Source organism: Brachyhypopomus gauderio, unplaced genomic scaffold (assembly GCF_052324685.1).
Source record: "Brachyhypopomus gauderio isolate BG-103 unplaced genomic scaffold, BGAUD_0.2 sc75, whole genome shotgun sequence".
Classification (NCBI taxonomy): Eukaryota; Metazoa; Chordata; class Actinopteri; order Gymnotiformes; family Hypopomidae; genus Brachyhypopomus; species Brachyhypopomus gauderio.
The window spans coordinates 699,594-720,752 of NW_027506896.1; the positions used below are offsets into that span (position 1 = coordinate 699,594).

Genomic DNA, 21,159 nt, shown 5'->3' on the forward strand with positions numbered 1-21,159 from the left:
TGATAACTGGTGGGTTTTTTTTTCTTATAGTAGTTTTACATATATTATATTTCTGTGGTTAATTGTGAAAATGATCACTAGTTGTATGTGCAAGAAGCAGAGAGGCTAAATTGTGCATTTGTTATGAACAGCCTCCCACCCCCACCCCCCCCCCCCCCATATCTCCATAATCAAAAAGACAACAAATGAAAAAAACAACAGATGGGCTATGAGAGTTCTCTCAATGTGCGAGTTCTCAGTTGCCATTTGCCCAAGTGTGATTTGGTTCCATGAGTCAGAGAGAGAGAGAGAGAGAGAGAGAGAGAGAGAGAGAGAGAGAGAGAGAGAAAGAGAGAGAGAGAGAGCAAACATCTGAGGGGAACATTTTTTGCTCAGTCTGACTCTCAGTCTGTCTCAGTTTCTCTCCCTCTCATTTTCTTTCTTTCTCTTTCCTTCCAAGTGAACTGAAACAAACCTGCTGTTTGGTGTGACAAAATGGATAATAATATCTCAACTGTTGAATTCTCGACATCAGTTACACAAGATATTAATAAAGATACGGAAGCATGACAATTACACCAAACTCCATTACGTTCCAGATAAAACAACCATGTTCAGGGGGAAATTAATCTCTAAATACATGAAAGATAGCCATCACTATATTTCAGTGTCAGTTATTCCTCTCTTTTCTCTTCTGAGAGATAAGGGAACATGCTTTAACTTCATAACGGAGTAGAACAAAACCTACTGCACTTTAATGCAGGTTTTACCCAGGAAATGCTGGATCAACACTGCTGAAGTTTTGCTGCTAACATAAAACAATGTTTTGGGGCTAATTACTTATTGTGTTCCAGTGTTGTAACTTACTGCACAGACAACATCAACCTGCTAAACAAGTAGTATGTATAAACTTGTGGTATTTTGGCATTTCGTGTAAGACGCGGGGTTTTAAAAATCTGATGTGGCGCGCGGATACTAACCACTGGAACGAGGGCGACGCTGAGCCTCGTGCGTACGCAGCTCTGGGAGCTCGGTCCGCGTGCGATTTCTTCTGTTTCACTGCAGCTTGCGTGGGCAAACCTGACCTCAGATCTGTCCACTGTACCAGCGCCAGCACCTTCAATGTCATTAGCACCATAATCCCTGCACTCATTAGGGTATTAATCAAGGCCATGAACATCTGTGAGCGCTGGAGATCCGTCTTATCACAAAGCGCGCGCATGAATGACACTTTGCCTTATTTAATGACAACAGCCTCCCTCGAGCGCTCTGCAAAGATCCCCCTACAAAGACTTCAATGCCTCCCTTACAGATTCAACACAATTAGGAAGGCCTTGCACACCCCGAGACATAATTTGATTTTAACCTCCTTCGTCCAATTAACGAAATGTAGGTTGGAAAATAAATGGCAGACGCCGGGGCAAATTAATTATGTGTCCAGCAAGATGTTAGCCAGCGCGATCCATGCCGAGCTGCCGTCGGAGGGCGGGCAGCGCGTATGCCATATGGCCTGTGTGAGCGCGCGCGTGGTTTGGGGGCTGCAGCGGGCACCCTTTGGACTCACACAGATACTTTCGCATTTGCTGATGCTCTATGAAACGGACACACTGCCCACTGTGACATATATTAGTGGAGATCTGTGTTGAAAGCTGCCGAAAATCATTTCAATCTTTTAAAGATGAAATTCGAGTGTAAGTTTAAACTATATTTCTTTTTCAAAATATTTAACACAAAAACATAGTGATAAATTAAGCCATACTATTTTATTGTGCAACAACGCCCTCTATAGGACAAATTGAGAATAATAACAATTCGCCCCATGTAAAGGAGGAAATGCATTTACGATTAAAGAAAAAATATTATTTTATACACTGCATCTGTATGAACTGCATTTATATATATATGAAGAGAGAGAATTCTGTTTTGTTTTTTACAGGACACGTATGTATGTATTTACGTAATAGAGTAATTACACTGAATTAATCTTTTTTTAGACTAGGTCTCGATGCTACATCATCCAATTGCACACCCGGAGAGCCAACCGCAGTTTTAGACCTGCAGTTTTAGACCTGCAGTTCTAGACGTGCCTTAGTTTTAGATGTATGTAACGTAATATCCAGATAGTGTTTTAGTATGTCGCGGGAGCAGATGGAAGAATGATATTTATAAGCAATAATAATATATGATATATATATGATAATGTCTGAAGGTCATTTTTGGGTTATCGTAATGTTTATGTCATGAAGGATGAATCTGGCAAGCGTTAGTGTGTCTTGGTTCGTTAGTTCTGGCTACCTTTATGGCTACTTAGTACCTACTTTGATTAAATTTGAAACAACTTAAAGGAAGGAAATTTGCACTTACTACGCTACTATTAATATTAAAAGTAGTAAGCAAGCTAAAGTAGCATTTCCCCATCATTATTAACCCCTAAGAACCCAGACTATGTTCTGAATATTGATACAATTGAGCATATTAATATATGATAGACATATATTTAGTCTGCTAAATGCCATAAATGTAAATATAATCGGTCTGAAGGTCATTTTTGTGTTATCGTAATGTTTATGTCATGAAGGATGAATCTGGCTAGCGTTAGTGTGTCTTAGTTCGTTAGTTCTGGCTACCTTTATGAGAGAAATGCTAGTCCTGCGAACATAAATTGTTGCCGGGGGGGTGGCGAACGTAAAATGGACACAAATTAAGTATTATATTGCGATCGATCAGTGTTTGCGCCAGAGCGAACTGGTAACTCATTGAATCATAGATATGGATCAGAGGTAAATAAACTATATTTTTTTTTCGGCGTGAGAAATCGGATGTGTGGCGTGTGAGCGAAAAACCCCAAGTATCACATAATATTTGCTAGTTGCATGCCAATGAAGGTATACGAGTAAAATAAATCACTCCTAACATTCTGGAAACGTATGCTTACTCACTGAAAGCATCCTGACATTATGCAATTTTTGCTGATTTTTAATACAAAATAGCCTATGCCAGTAATCCAGTAGTTTAATTAAAAATAAAATATCTTCAGGAGACAAGCTGTGTGTGTAAATGACAAAATTAATCCAAACTCTCTAAAAGAACAGGGAAAATGAGGCGTACTACTTCTATTTAAATACAAAATGTGGTGTACATTATCGTTTAAAACTTGTCAAATGTTAGAGATTTGGCTAAAACAATTGAGAATCAATGGGCATATTTAACAAATAAACTCTTTATACAATGGATTATTACAATATACAAGCCCCTGAGCCTACCGCATGCATTGGAACTACTGGTCTAGAACTGCAGTTGGCTGTCGTTAGCTACATTCCGAGCCGCTAGGTGGCGCATGTCTAAAACTACAGCACGTCTAGAACTGCAGGTCTAAAACTGCAGGTCTAGAACTGCAGTTGGCTCTCCGGCTGTGCAATTGGATGCATCTCTCTCGATGAGCAACAGTTAATCCTGAGGTTGTCCTTCTCTTGTTCATGGAACCACCACCAGCAGCAACATTTCTTCAGTCTAAATATTCAGTGCTGTTTGCTGGAGCAGCTTGGCCTTGCGTGAGCTAGAGGTGGATCAGGTAACGTCTGCGTGAGCTGGAACTCATGAATGTCACAGCGTCCACACTCAGCTTCATAAACATGACAACAGCCATCTGCTTCTGAAGGTCAGGGGACATGAGCCAGGAATTTGTGGTCACACATGCATGTGGACCAGTGAGTTTAAACTGTAAGCAGGTCAGGAATTAACGTTCAAGACTAAATTTAGTCATACAGTGGGAACAAACAGTTACATTAACCCAGCATGGTCAGTCCATGAAAAATATAGGCCTACCAGATTTACATTAAACCACACTTTATGTGAATGCTATATCAGACCACCTTTATATAATTAAAAATATATATATAATCATATATTTAAACTAGCTCTCTCAAGTTGTCGTCCCCCCCCCCCCCCCCCCCCCCCCAATGATCTCATACATTCATTGGCTTCATTGGAACACATGTTTACTAAGTGCACCATGTCAGAATGTCAGAAACCCTTCAGTTGCTATCCACAATGTTTGCAGCTCTCCAGCTCTGCAGCTGTGGTCAGCGACTGACCACAGACCCACAACTGTCTGGACTGTTTTATTATTTGTTTGGGGGAGGGAGGGGGGGGGGGGTTGTGTATGTGACAGACTGCTCTCAAACCTGCAGCATAAAAACTCCAGCCACACCGCTGTGCTTCACACACTTATGCCAGCCGAACACCCACTACTATGTCAACGTGACTGACTGCTGTGTTGCAAATGGTCCACCACCCAAACAATATCCAGTCAGAGTGGTTCTGGAGCCAGAAACTGACCGCCCGAGTGAAGAGAGCCTGACAACACATACATGGAAACGGACGCTGTGCAGGTAAACAAGGCCACAGTGTTTACTTGGACACCTCTAAAATTGACCTATAAGCTATTTGTACGTGGTGGGCAGCAAGCAGGTGTAGTGAAGATTGAATGTTTCTAACAAAGTCCAAGATGAGTGAGTGAAGTAATCAGTATTAGAACAGAAAACCCTCTGAGATTACATGAAGACTTGTGTCTGAAACAGGTGAACCACAGTTGGTATTATCTCATTTATGAACATTGGAGGTGAGAGGGATCTGCCTGTCTGCAGACTATTAACTGTTTTAATTTCCAGCTTGCTGTGATTAATATAAATGTAGGACAGGTGTCAGGACCCTCTAAACCTGGCAGTGACGGTCATGTGGCTTGTAAAGTGCCTAGCTAGCATGCCCCGAGGATTACCTGGAAGGAAACTACATTAGACAAATTTGAATGTGTAAGAAAAACAAGCCACCATGTAAAGGTCAGAGGCAAATAAGCAGGGAAGAAATGACTATTGTAACATCAGTGTATAAACTTTCAACACCTTCTGTCTTCAAATGAGACTTTTCTTGTTTTTGTGTATTTTGTCTCCCCCTACCGATGGAGAACAGAGCTTCATTTATCAATCTAGAAGGCGCACAGCTACAATATAAGAGGGAAGTATATAAACTATATGTATTTAGACTCATTCATACACCAGAATTAAAACATGTGAATTATGCAACTGGAAAGAAAATGAACATAATGGGCAATAAGGAATTTTCAGCTCGGAGATTCATGCACCACTCCTACAAACGTCTCCAGTATGAAACTAGCATAATACTATAATTTATTGCTAAATAAATTTCCAAAGTATCCTGATGGCATTGTCACAACACGTACACATTTTAAGACCAAACATTCATCATGTGCATTTCTGCCTTATTAGAGAAAGCATGTCATATTAACCATTTGCATGTCATTTTCATATTTTCTATTTGCATGATGAGGGAACATACAGTATTTTCTTTTAGTTTCTTTGTCCATATCGATATAAAAGAGAATGTATTCTTTTCTAGGAATTTCCGGAAATGCTTTTGTCTAAGAATGCTTGGGATTCTCTTCACTAATTTATGCTTGAATGCCGTTCTTGAGTGCCATTCTTCCATGGAGAAATAGGTCAATATTTTCAGAGAGGTTCTTCCCTTTTGATGACGGAATGGGAACGTTATTACGTAAACATAACAATGCCGAGAGAGCATTGACCTCGTTGTAATGTCACGTTTGTGCCTCTTGAGGGCGCTCGATATATATAGTACGGCAAGACAACGAATCGAAACCATAAGGCCTTGGATGGGTTTGATGAAATTGTTCTTTCAGCAATGGAAGCTCAAAACATATGTCCCGCAGATTTATTTATTAATAAAAATTACAATGTAGAAATCAGACGTGAACCACCAAATGCATTATTATGGGTTAGAAAATGAAGTTATACCCACATTCATGAACTTCAAGTTAATAATTTGTCAGCTAAACAGACGCCTCTGCAGTCAGTTGAGGAAATAAGCTCCTCTAAGCAGTGATTGCAGCCTTCCTGCATGTGTGTGTGTTAGTGTGTGTGTGTGTGTGTGTGTGTGTGAGAGAGAGAGAGAGAGAGAGAGAGAGAGAGAGAGAGAGAGAGAGAGAGAGAGAGAGAGGGAGGGACAGAGAGAGGGAGGGACAGAGAGAGAGAACTGTAAGAATGGTGACACACAGGTCAGGTGTATCCTCGCTACTCAGGTGTAACAGGTACCTGAATGGTTTCACCTGTGCACAGATTGCTGTATCATTCAGACTCTTATGTCAGTCCTGTCAGAGAATCTGGCACTCTGAACCAGCTTTTACTTCAGGTACAGCCATGACTAATATACACTTCACCTGACTGTGCTCCCTGTCTGCTAAACGTCACGGAAGCATCCAAATCTTGGCATAAAACGTAAGCACTGAGATCTGTCAGCACGTTAAATGATTCATGCTTACAATAAACTGTTTTCATTAAAACACCTCTGTAACATTTTACGTACACACTCCTCAGTCTTTAAGTACACACTCCTCAGTCTTTCTCTTAGGCCTTCATTTATTGTTTAAGGAGATCAATGCCATTTAAAACTTCCGACTAATATACAGAGAATTCTGCTGTGGTCATTTTCATAACCTATTAGATGAAAGCCACAGAAGATTATCGCGTCTGATACAGCAACACGCCGTCTAACACAGGAAGCCCGATTGTTACCACAGGATGTTTCCGAGTTTGTGTTTCCTTGGGAGCTAGTGAGTAGAAGAGCCAGCAGTGGGAGGGTGGGGTGTGTGGGGGAGAGGGGTGGAGAGACATGGAACAAACTTCTGGAGCAGAAACCAAAGACTGAGAGAGACACCCAAAAGACAGACAAAGGTGAAGAGTAGATAGAATACAGCAAGCGTGCAGGCCCAGCCGTGGAGTCTGTGCACACTCCTGCTGTGTGTGGTGCTGGGTGGTTGTCTGCTGCAAGCCTTTCAAATGTTTCTCAGTGACACCAGTCCGCTCATCCTCTGAGCACCGTGCTTTCACAGGTAAACAAAAACACAGATTCACAAACCAGTATCTCTCAGTCACAGAGCTGCACTTATTCTGATGTCACTGCAGAGCACAGGGCCACAGATTCCACATTTTCCATGCAGCGTGAAATGATCTTACTGCTGATGTAAATCATTCACACACACACACACACACACACACACACACACACACACACACAACACACACACGCACACACACATCAAAGCCTCCCATGTGGGTACTATATATATATATATATATATATATATATATATATATATATATATATATATATATATATATATTATTGCTGTCAATTCCAGGTGCCGCGATTAAAAGTCCTCACCAGGATATATATATATATATATATATATATATATACATACTTTACTACTTAAATATCTGTACAATGCTATATTATTAAAAATCCCTTTCTGACAGTGCTGTTCTATTACCTGGCCACTTAGACTACTGAGCAACACATCACTATGTGCATTTTAACTGGACACACCATAGCCGGGGACTGCTACGCTAACTCATGGCACACTCTTACATCACGGACTGAAGAGCATTTACAGATGCTATCAAATTACCAGGGAGTTGTAGAGAGTGCAAGGGGCCAGGACATCGCCTTCATGGTGGTCTGAAGAGTCTTCGCAGAGCACAAGAACCAGCAAAGTCCATCAGCTGTGAACAATTCAGTAGCGTGACTGTGTGCTACATAAGGGCTCCATTATCAAACCAAAATTGCATAATAGTATATTTGTACACTGCTAATTACACGGCATTATGTTGTAGTCATGCAATAGTCTCCAAAACACTTCAGGACACATTTATATCACATATGAGACCTCAAAAAAATATATTACAATAAAACCATCAAACCCATAAAGGGCTGATTCAAAAAATCACAACAAAAATCAAAGCAAAAAACTGAAATCACAGACTGATGTAATCTGTGTGAATTTCATCACAGGAACTCATAATGTGACTCCCCCACGTGTCTCCACTCACTCCCGACATCATATATGTTTGTTCCTGGTGAGATGGTGGACGGTGTCTTGTTGGATCTTCTCCCAGACCTGAACCTGCCACCTCTGGTTTTCTCTGGAGGTCACTTTGTAGGGCCCTGCAAATCCTGCCCCTGTTCCTCCTCACACAGAGGAGCAGATACCAGTGCCCCTGCTGGGTGTTCGCCCTTCTACGGCCATGGATGGATCTCCTCGTGGAGTCCTGGTATCTCCTCTGTGCTCTTTAAGCCTGGCAAACTTTGCAGCAGAACGTGTGGACGTGCCATCCTTGAGGAGCAGGACTGCCTGTGCAGGATGAACAGGCCTGTGGGACAACCTCATGATGGAGGTAGTGGCAAGGACACTAACAAACCTCAAATCTACAGTACTGCAGAGAAGAATCAAAGTAGGAGGGAGATGAAGAGAATAACTGTGTGTGGCCACGCCCTTGATGGGGCGTGTCTTATTGCCTCTCCAGTGCACAGATTTACAGTTACGTATCTCTAAAGTTGAGCTGTTTTTTGAGCAGTGTATCTCGAGAGAAGCTAACACATCTAAAGCCGCTGCTACAATTATTATTACGGTTAAGTTTTTTATTTCATCGTTACTACACTAACACAATAAGAGCAATAATTTATAACAATACGAAAAATATTAATAAATAAAATAAAACAACTAACTATATTCATACTGCCATTATTAACGTATTTGCGTAATGTTTCTATGTTGTTAAATGCTTGTTTGTTAAATACACGTCCGCTCCGGTGTTTTTTATACGCTAGAAGGTCGTATTGAATAGAAGTGAATTGTTTAAAGTCTACACGCTATTTTTAGCTTCGGCCATGGACAACTGCATTTGGGAAAACGTGTCCCCCACTGCAAGGAGTTTATGATCACATGACTGGAAGTGTATGATGTGACTCCAGAGAGTAAGACCGTGATCCGCACCACACAGCCAGGACGGGCCAGACCTCGGCGTCCGTACCCGACCCGGATAGGTCCAACCCGCCTTTCCTTCGGGATTTCTCAGCATTTAAGAACATTTTTCTTCACGTTGGAATGCTTCAGGAGCGTGAACTTTAATCGAGGACCGGCATGGAAATTCGGGGGTTCCGACAGAGCGATGGATGAGACACAGAACCGATGGTTTTGTTAACAGCTACAAGAAAATAACAAATAGTAGGAGCCGCGGTGGGAGTTCCGCTCCGTGGTGACTCGCTCCTATTTGCTGTCCCGAGTTTGATTCAAAGTTGTGGGGCAAGATGGCCGATCCCGTGCAGGTAGGAAAACTCAATTCTCTTCTCTTAAATCCACCACCGAGCTCTTCAACGGCGCAAACGGGCCGTTTAAACGTGTATTTCTCGTTAAAGTGATAGTACGGGTCCTTCACGAGTGTGTGTTACGAGAGACCCACTTTCCCGCTCCGCCCGAAAGGGTTAAGCGGCCTAGGAGACACGGAACCAGCGCCGAACTGCTGCCTGTTGGCCGCACAACCCAGCCTGCTAGGACGGAGTGGACCTCTGCACAGTCGATACCGTCCAGTTGTTTTAATAAAATCATACCTATTTGGTTCTGGAAAGGTCACATTACTGCAAGGCGGTACATAAACGCGACTTTAAGGAGCGCCGAGCGGCTACTACCAGATGACACTTGTTTTATTTTTCACTTTAATTTGACTATTTATAATTTGTGTGAAGTTGATTTAAATTGTAAGTTCTGCTTTTGACGATAGAGTAAGTTGTACAGGTCCAGTTCGTGCAGGTTTTATCTTCTGGGGAAATGCTTTAAGGCTTTGACGGAGTTTGATAGATGCTGTCACACCCATATGCTCACTGACTGATTCTTTAGGTCTGAGGTAATGTTACAAAACCCTGGATACAAAACAACCAGCCTAAGCTGTCATTGTTTAAGAATAACGCTTCTGTATCTTATTCTCGTCAGACCACATATTTCACATCTACATCAATGGTATTTGGGACTGATTTCAAACATGTAACATTTAATTATGTACAACGTACATTACAGCATACTCTCCGACACACAGCACGGCTTGGCCACGATCTCGAGTCTCGGTTTTTGGGCTCCCGTACCGTTTTGGAAGATTGAAATAAGGGTTAATGGACAGTGTAGCTGTAATTGCAAGTATGAGTTATCGTGCTTTTGTTTTGTTTTTTGTTTTTTTTTTAAGGAAGCAACCTCCAGTCCCTTGTGTGGCTCCTCTTGGAGTGAGAAAGGGGGAAAACTCCAGTCAAAATCTATTATTAGCAGCATATCCTGTACCACACCAGGCAACTCCCTTGTAAACGGCTGCTGGACTGTATTGGGAAATACGAGAAAGTATTAAGTTCTGTGGAGTGTCTTGTTCTTGCAGTAGCCTGTGTGATTATGCTAGTCTGCCACCTTTAATGTTTGATGCTTTCTTTGTTGGATAGTGTGATTAGTTTGGAAGTCTTGCAGCACTGTTGGACAATGTCACATGTGTTGTAATGTTTGTGTGTGGTTTGTCAGAGCTTGGAGGTGAGACTGTTGTCCAGGAAGCCTATCTTCATGAAGGTCATAATATGGCTCTGGGAGTGAACGCCTCAGTCCTGCTGTTGTGCTGCTGGATTTTCAAACCCTTTCATTTAGCTTTTCTCTGTAATCTGTTCTAACAAGACTGCTATTTTGAACTGAGTTCTGTGTTAATGATCTGGTAAAATCGAAGTTTGTAATTGTAAAATGTTCTTGCTAGAAGACAGCGTATTAGGCAGTTCTGGCAGTGTTGTTGTTTTCTTGAAAGCATATCTTGTGCTTTTGCCATGTGACCTTCACTAAAACCGCAAGCCCCTGTTATTCTGGTGGTTTGGTGTGGAGCCGTGGTCGCGTTTGAGCTGAAGATCCTGAACTTTGATTGAAGCGACTTGCATCTTGGTGGATAAACCGCTAATCTCCACCCGAGTGTTCTGAGGCACACAGGTGGTTTTGATGCTGTCACGGTGCAAGCCAGGTGTCTGCTTCAGAGGTGCACTTATCTGTGGCCAGATCCTCGGCTCCTGAAGGAAGTAGATCCTATGTTTGCATAGCCTCTTGGTAGGAGGTTAGCTTGGAACAAATGGATCTTGGAGGTACGAAAGGGATTTATAGGGAAACAGTTATTAATATTTCTCAAGATGACGTGAGCCTCTGTCCGTGCGTCCATCTGGCTGGTGTTTTTCTATGAATGGGTCTGATAGTGAGAGGGTAGGTTTATGCCACGAGATGATCACTGCTGTTTGTATCAAGACAGCTTTTTACGTTGCATCTGAATGTGTTATCCCCTGAGCTTAGATCACGTTTCCTTTACTATGGTATCCTATGAAACAAAAACGCTTTTAAGGTACAAACATAAGTTGTCAGTTTAGCTAATCTGACCTGAAGTTCCATACATGAGTTCCATACATAAAGTGCAATTTGGACTCAAAGCAATGATTGGACAGAGAGCTCATTCATACACCTGGAGATGCCTCACGGGACGAGCCTTAGGGATCCTGATCCACTCCTCCACCAGGACTCTCCTCCAGTTGCCTGCTTTCTTTTGCTGAAAGCAAGAATCGCTGATAAGTGACCTGGTTCCACAGTCATGTCCCATCCTCTGCTACAAATGACAGTGTGCTTCTGTGTTTGTCCCTCTCAGGTGTAGAGTGCAGTGGTGTAAAGGTCGTTCTATGGCTACGTTTTATAGACTGTGGATGGTTGTCCTCCTTGCTGGAGGAATTGTGTTGTTACACAACATGCTGGCAATGTTCCTCTGTGTGGTTTTGTTCTGGGCCATTTGTGGTGTTGGGTGGAATAGCACAAAGGACTGACAGGATGGAGTCTCCACCCGCCAGGTCATCTCTGACTCTGGATACCCGTCAATAAACCTTCTCCATTATCTTTGGGCTTTTCTTGAGGCTCTCAAAAGAAAGCGTTTGCCAGTTCACCTGCTAGTGACTCATCTTTGATCTTGAGCCTCGCACCTACACACACACACACACACACACACACACACACACACACACACACACACACACACACACACACACACTGTCCCTCTGTCCTGAACGATACCTTGTGTTTTCATCGCAATAGGAACATGTGTGATATAATTACAGGTACATCTCCATATATATAATAAATAAAGAAAAAAAAATCATGTGCATTTGTAAATAAACTGATTTTTCTTAGTTGACCTATCAGATGAAACATCCAGATTATTTGGCCAATCATATTAAGCCCCAACTAGACTTTTTCTGGCACTGCTGTCTGTCCCTGAAGGTTTCTTTGGCTTCTGTGCGTACACTCATTCATTCGTCAAACTTGAAGTTGGACACTGTGTTGGTTTCCATCTTTTGTCCTTTTTTTGCACGTTCTATGCCGGTGACATTGAGTGTAGAAGAAAAAATGTTTTAAAGAGAATAGGAGAAATTAAATGTCAACTTTTTATAGTTAAAATTTCTTATTTAACATTAATTTATATTAATGTTATGTTAATTGGTTGCATATTCATGTGCAATTGCCTCAATAAAAGTCTGAAATAATTGAATTTATTAGGTTTGTCCAGAGGGCATATTGGCAGTGTATCTCTTAATGCAGAAAAACTGAGGAATTTTATAGCTATTATTATGTACACTTAAATATGTGTTCATTTATCACAAGTAATGTTCTCATTGAAGTTTTGAATATTTTCCCAGATTGCACATTTTCTTCAAATCGTGCAGGTCTACTTGACAACACACACACACACACACACACACACACAGCATGCACGCACTTTAATGACTAGATTCCTTGTACGTGAAGAAGATTTAAAGCAAGATCTGGATGTGTTGGAGGGAGCATGTGGAACAGGTGGGGCTCACTAAATCTGCGTTGGTGGGGTCATGCAGCATCTACTTAGGGAAGGATCAGTACTGGCATACATCACAACTCTCTTCAGTTCTGCTTCAAGCTACAACGTCCCATAAGCTCATTCATAAGGGATTGTAAATATATACACTCTCTCTGAAAATGAATAAATGAAAAATGACATTAATTTATTACATTAAAAGAACATTCTCAGGATCACTGGTAGTGAAATCGTCATATATACATTTTTAGTCTTGTTTTTTGTTTGGAATTAGCTGATGCTATATTAAGAAATGTTATTAATAGACATACAGAATATGTTAATAGTAGAGGATCTCTAACAATGCTCAAGTTCTACCAACTGTTTAGTTACGTTTCAATCATTTTCTTGCATCCCTCTGCATATCTGGACTGTTGATTGACTGTAAACATGGTGCACATGGCTGCTCAACAAATATTGCACGATCGTAATATTTGCAGAAGAACAGAAAAACATGTATCATGTGAGTGGGGTCTGCTGTTGACCATCCGATCTGGTTTGGGTTTCCCAAAGGCATCATAAAACTGATCATCTCTATGGTAGAGCGTGGAAGAGTCTGAACACACACACTCTCTTAACACTGCCATGGATTGGGGAAACGGGCTCCTGAACGGTGTCAAAGGGGCAAAGAGACAAACAGCAGGAGGAAGTGGCAGGACGCAGGCTAAGTAGAATCAGGCTAGAATCAAACATGCCTTTTAATCAGTGTCCCAGTGATTTTAGGAATGATTTTAAAGCAAAAATCACCAGAAGATTTAAAATAAAATTGCTTAAGGCATTTGCTGTAGCCAACACACATTAGCCTAAGTGGGCTCATTAAATTTGGCTCACATACTTTGCATCACAGACTAGCTCTCAGTATTGACCAGCCAAATGAAGATATATGATACGTCAGCCGATATCCAGCTACACGTTTACAATGGAACCCGCCAGTGGACTTCTATATCTTAGTGGAGTTGATCGTCCCTTTCATCTCTGTGTAACATTTGCTTAGTAACCTGAAGGCCTTGGGCTAACGGGGTTGTGAAAAATAAACACTAAAGGATCATAGCCCTTGCTGTAGGATATTCTAACATGAATTACTATTGGACCATTTAACATTTCCTCTTTGCTATCATCTGCAGTATTGAACCAAAGTAATATAAGCTAACTAGCAATGGGACAGATACAGGGTGTCTGGTAGTTAGGAAACTACCTTTGCTTGATGTATTCTATATTTGATTTCATTGTGATGTTGCCAAAAATAGCTCTTCATTTCACTGTGATGTCGCTAATGTTGGCAGTGAAACGCAGAGCTAACATTTAGCTCCTTTCCAATACTACTGGTTAGCACTGTTTTATTTGAAAGTTCACAGCATTATTTTAAGCAAATGTCCAGGCATTCATATTGATTTGTGTTCTCTCACAGCTAAATATTCTCATATTGTCTTATTTAGCACTAATCATGAGTTCTGTTATCAAACGAAATCACTAAGCACTAAAATGTGTGCTAATTTTATTATGTCTAAAAGTTGTTTCTGTTTATTGGGCATCAATGTTGACATCTTAGAATGTGCACAGCAGCCTCCTGTGGGCAGGGGATTTGGAGGCGGAGTTGGAGCACAGTGAAGAGGGGAAGGGGGAGGGGCCTGGTAATTGTACTTATTTGAATTTCCAAACTAAAAGCTGCTTACCAATCGCAACTTTAAGGCGTAATCATGGTTTTGCATTGTGGCAAAATTTCACCTGAAATGAATAAGCAGTTGTACAATAGCGAGGTATTCCCATTCATAGCTAGCTAATACTCTAACACACGCTGTTTCATCCCTTGTGATCCGTGATAAATAGGCTAAATGGCTTTTACCTAAGTAGCTAAATATATAGAGCTTGGTATGGATTGACCGTAAAAATCTTTCTTTTGCCTGTTTTGCTGATGATGGTGGTTGGTCGTGGGTTGGTATGTGTTGTGCTAAGTGCTTGAATCAGAAGAGGAGGCTTGTTGTGTTCCACGCACTCTCGTTGTTTTAGGACTTTGGTCAGAGTGGCTGTCACCTGCATTTAACCACAAGCTTATGTCTTCTCAAGGACGTGTTCCTGCCAGCTCAGATGCTATTCTGACGTCCCAGAGGTGACTGGGGTTAGACCGTGGAGATTAGAACAGAGTGTGTGTGCTGTTACGAGAGGGGATCCGTTTCTTTCCCTCCTAGTTCTCGTCTGTTAGATGTCTTTAACAGAACTTTAGTGAACTAAGAAGACGTCTTAGGAATGCTGGGTTCTTTGTGAAGGTATAGTGGATGTTCTGGTAAGAAAGGTTTTGAGTGACTTTTTGTATTTGTTCTGTACTGCATATAGTGCATTTTTATGTAGTGTGGGGTTTAGCACTAAGCACTCTCCAAATTAGCTGTCCTTGCAGTGGTTAAAAAAACCCTCCAACTTACTATGTAGTAATCTTATGGATTGCTTTAAAAAAGGACGCTTCGAATTCCACCCTCTCCACAGTCTTTACGTGATCCTATTTTAGGATGTCTCCAGTTTAAATCATGTGACTTGGTGTGGGGTTTTGGGCCTCGTGTAGATTTGCCAGGGTTGATTTGTAGCAGTTCCACTGCGCTCTTGGTGGCCTGTGTGTGCACACCCCACCCTGCAGATAACACAGGCAGTGAATGGCAGACTCTGCGTTTGCAGCTTGGCTTTAAATCAGCACCAGAGAGACTCCAGAAGGGGCTCCTCACACACTGGCCTAGCGGGGTCGTTTCGGTTCAAGAAAACCATATGTTTGTTTGATCTGCGTCTGACGAGGGAGTTACTGCCAGAGTGGGAAGACCCTGTAGTGAAGCCCTTTCTTAGGGTTTGGGTTGACACGGCATTCTTGGCCTTTATCTCAGTATTGGCCTCTGTAGTAATATAACTCAAATGACCATAGTTATTTATTAAGCATTTCAACACCAAATGTTCTTGGTGAACAGTGCTACTTGGTCCAAAGCTTTTTTTTCTATGGATCACTGCAGTTTCTTTTGAAAGTGCTCTGAACATTCTAGCCAATCACAGACCTTCCTGTGGAGTGTGGGGTGGTCTGGGTGGTCTAACAAACATTGTTCGTAATGTGAATGTTGAATAATTGTTGCCCCTCGTCCTTTAGATCTAAACAGCTGTGTTGTTTATTTATATCATCATGTACCAGACTGTAGCGAGCGGTAGACTGTTTTCCCATGCTGACGCTATGTCCAGTTTGGGGTCGGAGTGCTCGGGTTCAGCCTGGTCCGTTGCATGCCTGAGCCTTTGGGGAGTTGTTGGGGTTTTAATGTATGCTTTGGCACCACTGACAGGGATTTCGGTAAGAATCAAAATGGCAGCCTGGCTCTGAGTGTGCTGGGAAAGGGTTTGAGGCAGAATCCCTTTCAAACGGGTCACTGAAGGCAACCTGTGTGTACAGTAGTCTTGTGAGTCGCTGAACGGCTGAGCAGCCAGCGATCAACTTAAGGCTGTTGTGTGGTTTTGCTTGATGAATGCTGAATCATTAGCTCTCCGTTTCAGCTCATGTTGCCTCAGTAAGGAACCGGCATTATACAGAATAAAGAATGTTTCGTGATCTTTTTATGTCTTTGGCTTTTGTTGAGAGTTGTGGGAGTGTTTTTTTTTTTTTTTTTTTTTCCCTGTTGCTGGCTAGTGATTAGTAATGTCATCTGTGTGATGGGGTGTTGAGGTTTTGAGACACCCTCAAATGAGCAATATGGTCTTATTATAGATTAGGGATGCACCGAAAATTCGGCCACCGAAAATTTTCGGCCGAAATGGCTTAAATTTGCATTTTCGGTTTTCGGCCGAAATACTTTCATCACCGAAACAACACGGCCGAAACAATGTGCTGTGATGACGCAAGCAAAAATCGCCTGCACGTGTTTATTTGGATAAAGCTAGCAAAAAAGTTTTCCAGTGATGGCGCCAAGGCAAAGGACATTACACCAAAAATTATGGAACTCGTTGCCTTAGACGATCAGCCGTTCTCTGTCGTAGGGATTTCGTAGGCTAATAGAGCACATTGAGCCCCGTTATGTTTTGCCGAGCAGACGACATTTCTCAGAAGTGTGTTTACCTGAGCTGTTTAATGTTGTTGCAACTCACGTCACGTTTTTATGAGAGAATTTATATTTATCTTTCAGGCCAGTCAGTTATAATTAAATTTAACTCGTATAAAATACATATATTTATCCTCTCGGATAAAAACGGTCTGCAAGCGAGTTAAATTTAATTAGTGGTCGGCTGTTGTCAGCGGTATCGCCGTTAACGGCCCACCACTAATTTTACTTTATAATACGCATTTCTGTAATGTCAGTGCTAAATAAATATTTTCAAATCAAATTTTGTAGTTGATTTATTCTTTGAATAAATTTTCATTTCGGTGCATCCCTAATATAGATGTCCTGTTCATAACTCTCTCTGTGTTGACCCCTCAGGGTGACTCTCGCAGCCAGATGGTGAGTGACCGTCTCGGCCTCGGCCACAACCTGGACCTGTCGGACACAATGGTCCAGCAGCGGCTGGACGAGATCAAGGACCAGATCAAACGCGAGATCCGCAAAGAGCTGAAGATCAAGGAAGGGGCTGAGAACCTCCGTAAGGTCACCACGGACAAGAAGAGCCTGGCCTATGTGGACAACATGCTGAAGAAGTCCAACAAGAAGGTGGAGGAGCTGCACCAGGAGCTGCAGGAGCTCAATGCCCACATAGTGGTGAAGGATCCAGAGGAACTCTTAGGTACAGCTCACACTCCTTCAGAGAGAGCAAAGTCCTCCTCATCTCTTTAGCATTTAAGGAGCTGATTATGTTCCGTTAGTTTTGATGTACCATCATCATGAGTTCAGTTCCACAACCCAAGTCCTAATTGTGATGGTTAATTTCAAACTTAAAGGTCTACACACTGATATTTGACAGGTCCTTCCTTTTGTGTAGTCTTAATGAATGAAACGGTGTTGCACAAAACAAATCCCTGCTATTATGATTAGGTTACATTTCAAATTAGAATGTTGTGATTGGTATTTACTTTATTTAATGGTGTTCTTGTGATGTAACAGAAAGGAACAGTCATGTGAGCTTATTCACTAGGTAAAGGTCTGTCAGTGTTAGAAGGAAAAGGTGCTCATTTTACAACTTTAAACATGGCACAAATGCTTCTGCCCTTTGTTCTTGTGATTCATCTTAATCATGATAATTCATGATTCAAATAGGGATCACAGAACCTTACCGTGTGTGTGTGTGTGTGTGTGTGTGTGTGTGTGTGTGTGTGTGTGTGGGGTGGAGGCACTCATTAGTTGGGTGGGAATATTAAAGCATGTCTTGCTAGGAGATCTTCAGCCTCACACATCATCATCATGATCTCTGATTACCAGTGTTGGGAACATTACTTTAAAAAAGTAATTAGTTATAGTTACTCACTACTTCAAAAAAGTAACTGAGTTAGTAACTGAATTACTCTATAATAAAAGTAACTCGTTACCAGGGAAAGTAACTATTTGCGTTACAGTTTAAAAAAAGGTTATATGCCAATTAATTACGTTTTTTTTTTAAAGCAGTTTTCACAGTCAGTTGAAATGAGTAGATCAGAAAATTGTTTAACTTTTGATATTTATTGCACATCCACAGACCAGTGCAGGATAAAATCCTTTAAAATCCCAAATCTTTGGGGGGAAAAAAAGCAAAAGTAAACAGTTACACTATATAAAGTGCATTTACATCTATGAAATTAAATTAAATTCTCTCAACCTGAGACAACTGGTTTGTTTACAACAGAAGTAAACTTAACAATAAAACCTCTATTCTTAATTAAATAAATCAAATACCCAGTCTGGTAGACATTCAGGAACTTCAAGTATTTTCTTAAATAATGTTTATATCGCCTTGAAAGTTCTAGTTTACTTCGGCTTGCACCTGACGCCATTTCTGTCTCTTCTCCGTTTGTGTCGTGTCACTCGCGTGCTTTGGCGCGCGTGTAAAAACACTGGCTCTGATTGGCTATCATAACGCACGTCAACGGCGTTGTAACGACAGGAAAAGTAACTAATTATATTATCCCGTTACTGACAAAATGACGACGTTACCTAACGCCGTTATTTTTAACGGCGTTATTCGCAACACTGCTGATTACACATTTACACATTTTCTCCTGCTCCTGTGGAGAATCCTGCCTTCCCTGCTGCACTTGATGAAGTGGGGCGGGAAGACACCTGTGGGATTCACAACCACGTTTAAGGTGTGTGTGTGTTTGTGTGTGTGTGTGTGCATGTGTGCGTGTGTGTGAGGACAGGAAAATGAGGACAGGAAGTGTCTCTCATTCCAAAGCTTGTGCTGATGTCTGAAAAGTGTTTGTCGAGTGGAAGCCCTTCCGGTCTGGGTCATTCACAATGAGCCTGTGTGAATGTCACTACATACCTCAGATGGGGGACATGAAACATGTCTAGTCTTACTTAAACAAACATTTATTCCTAAGTACTGCCACTGTTTTTTATTCATTCTGCTACAAATCAAGTAGCTCTTTTTAAAGTTTGGGACCATCACTAATTATACCATCACTGGTATAATATTTACCAGTACCATAATTTGGGCAGTATGCAAGTCAGCAGTGGCTCAGAATTGCATGCGTTTCTTTTTGTTTCTTTAGCTCAGTTGGCATTTACAATTTTAGCCTGTTAAAGGGCAGGTTCTCTCTCTTAAAGGGCATGTTCTCTTTCTTGAGCCCATCAGAAAATAAGGCTTTGCCCTCCTGGTCCTGTGCATTATTGCCCCTGTGAGATCTCTTGCCCAACTGGTCCTGTGCATTATTGCCCCTGTGAGATCTCTTGCCCAACTGGTCCTGTGCATTATTGCCCCTGTGAGATCTCTTGCCCTGCTGGTCCTGTGCATTATTGCCCCTGTGAGATCTCTTGCCCTGCTGGTCCTGTACATTATTGCCCCTGTGAGATCTTTTGGCTCATGACATCATGATGTCAGTTGTGCCATCGTGATTTTCATTTTCTCTTTTGCTTGTCATGCTTCATGTCACCACCGAGATTACAGAACGGAAATTTAAAGTGTTTACATTTTACAGATGGCCCTTTCAGATAATCTGAATGGCTCAGATGTATTTCCTGGTGCAGAGTTGAGGGGTCTAATTCTTTGTCTCTGGTCGGTTTGTGCTCGTCTGGTATGAAGAGTGTAATGATGCTCTAAAAGATGCTTCAAGCACACGATGTTGATTATGTGAATAATATTTTAACACCAGTCCATATGACTAAAGACGGTACTTGGTCTTTGGATGAGTGTTAGAAAGTGTGTGGACCAGAGTGTGTAGATTGTGACGTACTATAGCCTTAAAAATGTTTTAACGTTTTCAAAAAGGGGGGATTGACGTGATTGTCTTATTTACACCTTGCAGTAACATGCCTTTTTAGTGATGGGGTCAAATTCAGAAAATATAAGCACACCAATATAAACATTAATACATCCTGGCCACATTTAATGTGTACAGACAGGTGTACAAGGAATGTGTTTTCAATATCTGCATATTGTTACGTAAATACAAACGTTTACTAAATGCTGATAACACTTAATGCATATTTTTACAAATGAAATTAAATATCTGGCATCATGCGTTGGCAAAATAGAATAATGGGTACCAAACTAAAGGCAAAGTATAATCAAAACTCATCTGGGCACCCTGGAAATGCATTTTAGTGAAAAGTGTCGCTTATATATGATTCATAAATGTACAGTGTGAACGCTTTAATCTACTGTTCTAGACTTTGTCTAGTCAAGCTCCGTCTGTTTGGTATTGAGGAATATGACGGCAAATTGTGTTCTGTGCAGGTAAAACAAATGTGGTTGTGGAATCTTGTCTTGGCATGAAAGTATGATCTCATCACTCTGAACTTCAGATTCAGAAAGTGTGTGTGTGTGTGTGTGTGTGTGTGTGTGTGTGTGTGCACCATTTGTATATTTTGTTACAGTTTCTAACACACTTCTAGCAGTATCAGTAGTAGTTATCTAGTTTATAGCCAACAGTAGCAGTTACCTTGGTATTTCCAGGGATGGATGGCTTCTTCAAAGAGACTGTATTACACATCAGCTTCTCGTTTTCCATGGCTGTTGCATTGTGGGACACTAGTGCCCATCTAAAACTGCAGCACAATGTACACACAGCCACACTCCTTTGACTTTTGACTCTAGAAGAGTCCAGAAGTGTTTGGAAATACTGTGTGCGTTTGGAACAAAGATCACTCAGAGGGGCAGAACTGAACATGTGCATGTGCAGGTTTATTGAATTCTGAAACCGATTTGTGTCATATTTTCCACTCCTAGCATCTTTTGATATTTCCTTTGCTCTGGTTTCTCAGTTTTTTCCCACCTCAGGTGTTCTGTACCC

General features: G+C 41.4%; 1 protein-coding gene across 1 annotated transcript in view; it reads left to right on the top strand.

Moving 5' to 3' along the window:
• The first annotated feature begins 8,420 nt into the window (after positions 1-8,420).
• pkn2b (protein kinase N2b) overlaps positions 8,421-21,159 on the top strand; it is a 28,502-nt gene continuing 15,763 nt past the window's right edge. The window contains exons 1-2 of the mRNA XM_076990403.1: positions 8,421-9,180; positions 17,219-17,519. Coding sequence (XP_076846518.1) covers positions 9,163-9,180; positions 17,219-17,519 — 319 coding nt within the window. The 5' untranslated portion in view covers positions 8,421-9,162. The remainder of the gene's footprint in view (positions 9,181-17,218; positions 17,520-21,159) is intronic.